We start from the raw sequence: 9,215 nt of genomic DNA, 5'->3' as shown, positions 1-9,215 counted from the left end.
ACACAACTGATGAGGCACATTCATATAACTGTGCAGCATTTTCTGTATTAAAATTTCAGTCCACTTCATTAGGTCTCTCATAGGGCATGAGTTTAACTGTGCTGTTTCCAACTACCACAAGGTGATAAGAAGTCAAATATCTAAGTACATAAGCCAAAGAAGTGGGTCGATATAATTTTCTCACATTTAATTTCATCTCCATGTAATATTCCTGGCTTCAGAAAATGAGTATTCACACTTTTTTTTAAAAGAAAGACTAAAAATTCCAATAATTTAATTGTACCATTTCTACTTTAAAAGCTATGCTTTTCCATGGAAATTTACCGTATTTTCGTAGCTAGAGTTTGAACAATTACTATTTGTATATAAAACTGCTAATTGGGAGAACTCTCTGAGTTTTCCCTTTATTTGGTCCTCACCTGCAGCACCCTATACAAGGCAACCTTCACCTGAGCATTCCTCAGGCTATAGATGAGGGGGTTCAGCAGTGGGTTAAAGAGATTGTAAAACAGGGCCAGAATTTTTTCCTTCTCCTGTCTGTGACTGGAGTCAGGGACCATGTAAACCACCATGGCAATGCCAAAGAAGAGCCCGACCACACAGAGGTGGGAGGAGCAGGTGGAGAAGGCCTTCCTGAGGCCCTCCCCAGACTGGATCTTCAGGATGGCCCAGAGGATGTGTGTGTAGGAGACCAGCACCAAGCAGAGGGGCCCAACTAAGACCAAGGTGCAATCAGTGATGATGACCACTTTGTTGAGCCAGGTGTCAGCACAGGCCAGCTTGAGGACAGACATGAGCTCACAGAAGAAGTGGTTTATTTCCCGAGATCTGCAGAACGGCAGCCTTAGAAGGAGGAGCACATTTATCAGTGGCAGAAAAAATCCACATGACCAAGACATGATGGCCAGGACTCTACACACAGTCCAGCTCATGATGACAGTGTACTGCAGGGGGTGGCAGATGGCCACATACCGATCATAGGACATTGCCACCAATATCAGACACTCTGTGTGACCAAACACTAGATACAAAAATGTCTGCATGATGCATGGGACAAAGGAGATGGCTCTATTCTGGGTCACTAAGTTTGCCAGCATCTTGGGGACATTGTTGGAAACATAGGACATGTCAATGATGGCCAGGTGGGAGAGGAAGTAGTACATGGGGGTGTGTAGTCTCTGGTCCAGACAGATGAGTGCAAAGATCATGCCGTTTGCCAACAGACTGAAGGTGTAGAGCAGGGAGAAGACCCAGAAGAGAAGCAGTTCTGTCTCTGCTCTGAGCTGGAATCCCAGCAACACAAACTCTGTGGCCCATGACCAGTTCCCCTTCATTCCTTACAGAGACCTGGTCAGGAACTGAAGTGTGATAAAGGTCAGGGCTGGAGAATCAGTACAAAGTGGAGTTAATCTCAACGTGAGCTCAGAGAAAGGTTCTATCCTTGTCACTCCTTGAACACTTCTTCTTCTCCCCCAAACTGGTTACCTGTTTTTAACTTTCCTATGAAATAAATTTAAACTGATAGAAAACAGTCAAGAATTATTCAAAGTACTCCAATATAACCATGTGTTCAGATTTATCAAATTTTAGTATTTATTTCATATTTGCCCTATAATTATTTTTCTCTATTATATATGAATATTGCTTTTTTCTGAAACACTTGAGATTAAGGTACGAATAGAAATGATACCCATTGACCCTTAAATTTCCTTTTTTTCCCCACCAAGAGCAAAGATATTTGGGAATCTAACCACAATTATCAAAACCAGGCAATCTGATATGGATATGATTCTTTAATCTATAATATTCTCTCTCTACTCACCTCACCCAGGATTCAATCCAAAATGACATGTGAGATTTAATGTCATACATTTTTAGTGTCCTTTGATCTGAAATAGTAACCCTGTCTGCCTTTGTCATTCATGACCACTGAATCTTGGAAGATTATAGAGACATTTTTCACTACAATGTTCTCCAGATGGAATTGCATGCAATTCCTCATTTTTTAATCAGATTATTCACTTTCTGCAGGGAAATTAAGTATCTTCTATTGTACTTCATGGGTAGGTGCATGAAGCTCACTGGCAACACTCACTCGGATCACCTGGAGAACATGGGACCTCCCCAGGATCTCCATTATAGAATCATTATCTTTTTCCCTAATGTAATTTCTGGAGAAGCCATTAAAGTTATTATTCAATATTCTGTTCCTCACAGAGCCTCTCAGCCGCTGATTTCAGTGCCTGTTGATTGTCTTGCCTGACTTGATTACTAGTAGTGATTATGGCGGAACGTGGTGTTCTTACTCCATCACTGCTGGTACATTTATTGGTTGTCAATTTCCTCATGAAGAAAGGCTCTATCATCTACCTACCTATCTATCAATCATCTGCATATCTTTATATATCTGCATCTATCATCTTTCAATTAGTATGAATTTTGTAATCAAGGGATTATAATTATTTCTTTTTATTTATTCATTCTTAATTATTCTAGATCTAAACCCACCAAGCTTGCCCTTTTGTTTCTAACACATCTCCATAGTTTTGGAGCACTTCCTTACTTCTGATGGCTGTTTCACACTTTTCTCATACATTCCTCACTTCAGCCTCGGGCACAGATGCTTCTCCCAAAGGGCCTGATTACTTTAGGCAAGAATCATATTTGTAAACCAGTATCTTAAACAATAATTTATACTTTTATCAGAATTTCTGCCACATTTCTGATGTGTTCTTTTAAAATATCAAGCATAAAATTTGGCAAGGAATACAAATTTTTCCTGGAATAACACATTTTCATGTTTCTGAACATTGAAAACAGCTTAACTGACTTCCCTTTTATGGAATCAAATCTATTTCACTAAATTAACATTAGCATTGAAGAAAATGGTCTTGGTATTATTTAGTAGCTCATGTTTAGGCATATATGTATGTGTAACTCACCCCTTATTAATTAATAATTTATGTTATTGTTTTATTTCTACTTAGAAAAACAGTGAATGGAACATTTAAAAAATTAAAATGTAGGTCATTGTGTGACTATGGTGGTTCTTACCTTGTTTGAGAGCATTTGACAAGTTTCAAAACTTTCGTAAAAGACATTACGAAGCTCTATTTATCATGAAGACTAAAGAGGTAATACCCTGAAAAAACAGAAATAAGCATTATTAATAATGTGTATATGTAATTGTACCATTTTAGTATACATTTTCATGTGTATTGTGAATTTAAATACATATATCAACAAACGTGGCTAGTTGACCTATTTCTTTCCTTTGGAAACATCAGAAACTACTTCCCATGTCGAAAGATTTCTATGCACCATGCTGTGAAGAGCTGCACACTATTTTCTGGAGTATAATTATTTTATCTATTATCTCATTAGGTTTGTGCAATATAATGCTTCAGTAACTAAATTTTAACTCATGAATCCTTCTACTAAATTCTGAGATTTGACAGTGCTCAGAAAAATCAGTCAAAAAATTTACATATCTGTGTTCACATATTGCTTTATCTATAGTCATATAAAGATCTAACAACGAAACCCTAGCAGCATGGATACTGAGCTCTCTCAGATACCGCTCAGTGGGAAGGGTGTCTAACTCCACAGTCCTGACTCCCTTACCCCTGATTCACCTCTGCTGTGCGGCAGTCCCACTTGGGTGGCTGCTCTGACCACACTGGTGGCCACAGGGCACTGGTTCTCCCCTCACACTCAGGTGAAAGCCTGCTGGTCTTCACCTTCCTGCAGTTCACTCTTCTCTCAGGTGGATGGTAAATGCTCCACAGAGCTTAGCACAGCCTGGCTTCCAATGTGTGCAGCTGTTTGGTCACCTGGCTGAAAAGCCCCCTTATTCTTATTTGACCTGCCACCTGAGTTATTTACCCTCTTATTTGAAGGAATCGAAACGTTCTATGTGACATTATTTCATGTCCTACCTCCTCCACCCCAATATGGTCCACGTGAAAGAAACGACCCCAACACCACATTTCGATTTCCTCTTAGACGTGTTTACATCTACGTCATGAACAAGACACAAGGATTTCTCATTAGTGTCTGGTCTAGTGTTTTCTTCTCAATTCCCGTTTCTGGCTTGAGAGGAATTTGTTTTCTAGGTGAATAGCACCTGTAATTACATGACTCTTCACTGTGTATGAACAGAGGAGAAGGTTCCTACCTGTGCAGCAATTACAAGTTAAATAATTCCTTTAACACATGAACATCGCTTAACCCCTCTGTACCACACAGGCCTTACAGTGAGGCTTCAGGGGAGCAGACAGTGTGTTCCCAAGTAACTACGAGTTTCATCTCTAAGACCATGGATATAATCTTAATTCACACATTTTGTAAGGCTTATGAGTGTGGATTAATTTGGTAATTTTAAAATTGCTGAGAATTACTGTCTATCTTTTGGTGGGGGAGGGCGGTCAGGCCTTAGTACCTGAGCATTCTCAGACTGGTGGACACTCAGGTGGGTGTGCAAATGGGTCAAACACACCCATGTGCTGACACACTGGGCAGACCACTGCCCTCAATCTTTTACCCCAATGGGTGTTGCGGGGCACCACACCTTCCTCATCTGAACCATGACATCCTAGGGTGAGTCCAGTTACAACAGAGAGAAAGGTGGCCGCCTGCTTGATCATCTCTGGGCCCCATGGAAGGGCTGGCTGTCAGACAGCCTGAAAACAGGGTCTTTCTACCCTTGGCAGTTAGGCTAGGTTCTTGTGGGGGGCTCTTCAGATACAATATAAATGTAAAAGCTTGGCCAATAACAATTACAACAGTTGAATTCTCACTATCAGGGTGTATGGGTAAACTTCAGGACATATCAAAGATAAGAGGAGATTCAGATCAAATGTCAATTTTTAATGCTGAGACTGCCTTTCACTGAATAACGAAATTTTTGTCCTTATATGTCTTACACATTTTATGTTTCATAACAATTAGTATAGTTTAGATAAAACAGGCATTCCGGAAATGTTTGTTAAATAGATGATTGTTATTTTTAGTTAAAAATGTGTGTATGTTAAGCATCTTCTGTTTTCCAGGGTCTACTGACCAAGACACAGTTTCTATGTTATTAGTATGTACACAGTGAGAATTTGATCCCTGGGAGAAACAGGCCAAATCCTAGATTTTCACTTTCATACATATGAGTACATTTGGGAAGGTTCTGTGTACATGTGCATTAAGGTTGTGACATTAATTTTTCCACAATTAAAGAATACTGCTGTGTTATGGTAAGTGAGAGAGACACATCCGTATTGCCACATTCTACTCAAACACAGTTGGACACAATAAGTAATGTTGGAAACATATTTCATCTCTGAACATGAAGAATAATAACTTTGCTGAATGTAACTCAATGTATTATTAGTCAGTAGGAACATTTGCTTACTAACTTTTTAGTTCTCTGTCTTCATAAATGGATCATTTTATTTTTATTTTCATTACCAAAGTATCATTATGCTATGAAAAATTAAGCAACATGAAAACAAAATGGAAGACACATTAAATCTCTTAAGCAGACACACACTGGAACAGAGAAGAAAACATCATGGTGAGAATAAAACACTAGTGACCCACATACAAAGGTTCGCGAGGTCGGCACAAGCAGCTCTTCACCTGGGTGGTCCTGTGACTCCGAGTTTCTTCAGCTCTGGAGCTGTGTCCCACTTCCCCAGCTCTGCCCAGGAGTCTCCCACTCATTGTTCCCTGTTGGATGATAGGAGAGATATTTATATCACAAACTGTGATTTCCAATCTGAAGATAATCACCAGAAGCTGATCACCTGGGAAAGTCAGGAAAGGAGTAACTTTATGGTTAACTTACATTTTAAATGGTTTCAGAAAAGAAATGAATTACTGCCACCCTTCCTGGAAGACTCACTTCCATGAAGAGAAGTTGCCCTGGACATCAATTTCCTCATTCAGACTAGGAAACACAGACCACCTCTAATCTGGCTCCTCGGACCCTTACTCAGAGCCAGTGCCTAGATATAAAGCCCTGGCTGAGACAGCCAGCTGGCTCTGACCACCACTATGCAAGCACATGGAGGGGGGAGTGTGAGATACTCTGAGGGTGGTCAGGGCCCGGCCCACAGCACAGGAGGCAGACAGTCCCTGAGGTGGGGAAGGAAGAAATCCAGGTGCCAGTTCCACTGACCTTCATTTCCTGGTTGGAGTCGGGAGGAAAGAGCTCCCAGCAATGGCAGTCTCGTGCACACAGCCACGGTGGTGTTGGCTGCTCTCCTGTCCTGCCTCAACTACCCACACTGAACAAGACCTCCCAGCACAAATCAGTCTCTTCGGTGTGGGATTTTCTCATGAGCACCTACTCTGACCTGGAATACACCCCACGGAGGAGAGAGATGCACCTGTGAACAGGGGCAGCAGCCTGCCCTCTGCAGCTTCTGCAGGTGGAGACCCAGACACTGGAGGGGCCGCAGGTCATGCTGTGGGTCCTTCAGAGAAGCCCAGGGGCACAGCTTCCATTGGAGAGTCAGATGAACTAAAAACCTTCTGGAGTTTCTACTGAGAGTTGAGATTCCCACAAGGATCATAAGATGTTCTGCCTAGTTATCTTCTCCCTACAGGAAAAGAAAAACTCTCTGAATTCCCTCTGTAGAGGAGAGCAAAGATCAAGTCTGACTGTCCCTGGGGGAAGAGAGCTGGGGACCAGGCAGGGTGGCCATTAGCCCTGTGCCGATTCTCCATGAACTTGAAGGGATCTCAGGGGCTTTAACCCAGAGACAGTCACCACGAATGATGGCAGCCATGCTCTTGAAATGATTAGTGTAATGAATGCCTGCTTCTCTAGATCTTGTACAGGGTAGGATTGCTCTCAGAGAAATGTTGAGAGAGAACAGACCCCCCCAAGTCAGGACGTGTTGCCATCTCCACTCAGGGATCATAGGTACAATGTGGATGGATTATAACATCCATGAGCAACAACTAATGAGTCCTCTTTATGTTTCAGAAAATGTGCCAAATACCTTACAGTGACCACACAGTTCAGTCTGATCATCATTTTCACTTTACAGATGTGGAGCTCGAAGTCTGAACACACTGGTATGAGTCCTCTGAGTGTGGCCCGGGGACCACAGGGAATCTCTGAGAACCTTTCCAAGGCTCTATGAGGTCTGAACTGTTTTCACAACAATGCTCAGACACTTAGTCTTCTTCATCCTCACTCTCTCGGGTGTGCACAGTGGGGCTTTCTGGAGGCAACATGACATTTGATGAGGCAGCAAAGAGAACATAGAAGATGTCAACCCAGCTGTTCTCTGCTCAACCAACACTTAAAGGTTTTTCAGAACTGTAAATCACAGCTGCTCTATTCACTATTTTTATGTTCTATAGAAGGCAAATATCATCAAAATACATTCTTTAGTATAATGTATAATGGAAATAGTTCTAAAGAATTTAAAAGCACATATTTCATAAGCTGTCACTTTTCATTTCTATCTGACACACACACCAACACACATAAACACATAAATAAAGTGTCTTTGGGTCCTTAGTGATTTTTCAGAGTTTAAGGGGGTCCTGCATGGAGTGACAGATGACCAGTCTGGGAAGAGCCAGAGGTGGAAGCAGGTGAGTCCTACCAGACGTCAACTGTGTTTCAGTTTCCTGTCCCTGCAGCAGATGAACACAAACCTGTGAATAGGCTTCCACCCGCACCGTGTGTCCTACTGTCTCAGTTCCAAAGGTCTGGAGGCCTGGTAGGCTCGGCGGGATTGTCAGCGCCTGACTTGCAAGTGGAAAGAAAGGTTCAGGCAAGGTGTGCCCCCCATCTGTGGCCCTGCCTGTGGCCCCTCCACTTTCACTCTTCACTTCCCTGACTTCCTCCTCTGCCAGGGGCCAGGGGGACCTCTGCTCTCAGGAGGGTCACCTGACAGGGTTCAGCCCACAAGCACATCCTCCCTGGTTTAGGATCAGTCGGTGGGAAACATCCCTTCCTAGCAAGTCCCCAGACCAGAGCTGGACTAGATGACCAGGGGGCCAGTGACTTGGGAGACCTTCAGAATTCCACCTGCCCATCGAGTCTTTTCTTACCTGCTGTGCTCTGTCCCCACTCCTTACATCATGTGTTGGTCCTCTGCTTGATGCCCATTTTTCCACTGTTTTTGGTATCAGCACACTCACCTCCAGAACTCCCCTCCCAAACTGTCCCAGCAACTCTGAATCCCAGCTCAGAACACAATTTTCATTCCTGTGCCTCACTCTCAGGACAGGATAGAATGTTTCAAATGTCTTTTCATTTGCAATTTACATAAACTTACCTGAATGAACAGTGGGTTGCACAGTCCCCCATCTGTCCCGTAGAACTTTTTCAAGCAAAATGTATGTTACTGCTGAGCATCTGGGTTTAAGGGGCACGTACACAACAGATGCAGTCACAGCTTATTTAGTATAAGGAACACGGCCCCAGCGTGGCTCTGTCCCACACCTGAAGGCCCTGGGATAACTCGGAGTGACAGGTGCATCCTGTGTAAAGCCACGACATACATTTCCATAGTTATGTGCTGACTTGATTGGTACCTGCTTCCCTTTGAGCTGTGTTATTCCTACCTGGTAATAACCTCTGCAGAACTCACAGGCACATGAATGAGCAGATAGATAAATCACCTCCTTCCTCGGGCTACATTCGCCACTGGGGCTACATTGTGAGGTGGCCTGAACCCAAACTTCTGACACTTTTCACCATCCAGATTGGTATTCCAAATGACTTACTCATGTGAGGCAGTTGGATCTTCCTAATCTGCTCATTCCAGGGAACAGATCTTTTTCTACTGTCTTTTACTCCTCATCCAAAGGAAACTCAGCTTGTCCTGTGATGCCATGAGAGCCACCTGTCTCTCCCAAAGCCCTTTTGGTCTGTGTTTGGGGACAATCCACCATGCTTGCTATTTCCATTGTATATCAAAGGCATGAGTGCAGTTTCAAGGTATGTTTTGTTACCCCACAAAAGATGGGTCCCCCATATTATTGCTAGAGAAGTGGTAGTCCTCCCTCAGTGTGACTTAGTCTGGGTGTACCACAAGGCCTCCTGGAAACTGCCTCCTGCACACAGGGCCCCTTCCCAGGAAGTTGGTACCTACCCTGTGAAGTCTATGTTTTCTTCCCATGTAACCCATTGTCTTCTTCTCTTCTATTCAATAACCTTCCACCCACAAAAATAAATATGTACCTGTGCCCAGCTCCCG

The 9,215-nt window shown here is 42.9% G+C and overlaps 1 protein-coding gene across 1 annotated transcript; it reads right to left on the bottom strand.

Annotated features, from left to right (window-relative positions):
- Positions 1 to 404: 404 nt before the first annotated feature.
- On the bottom strand, positions 405 to 1,334 carry LOC119058935 (olfactory receptor 2A2-like). The gene has a single exon (XM_037158431.2). It carries the CDS (start codon positions 1,332 to 1,334, stop codon positions 405 to 407), a length of 930 nt encoding a protein of 309 aa, XP_037014326.2.
- Between the last annotated feature and the right edge of the window lie 7,881 nt (positions 1,335 to 9,215).

The sequence above is a fragment of the Artibeus jamaicensis genome, unplaced genomic scaffold, assembly GCF_021234435.1.
Source record: "Artibeus jamaicensis isolate MK-2021 breed Jamaican fruit bat unplaced genomic scaffold, CSHL_Jam_final contig_1044, whole genome shotgun sequence".
Classification (NCBI taxonomy): Eukaryota; Metazoa; Chordata; class Mammalia; order Chiroptera; family Phyllostomidae; genus Artibeus; species Artibeus jamaicensis.
This window is presented reverse-complemented; position numbering and strand designations above follow the sequence as displayed.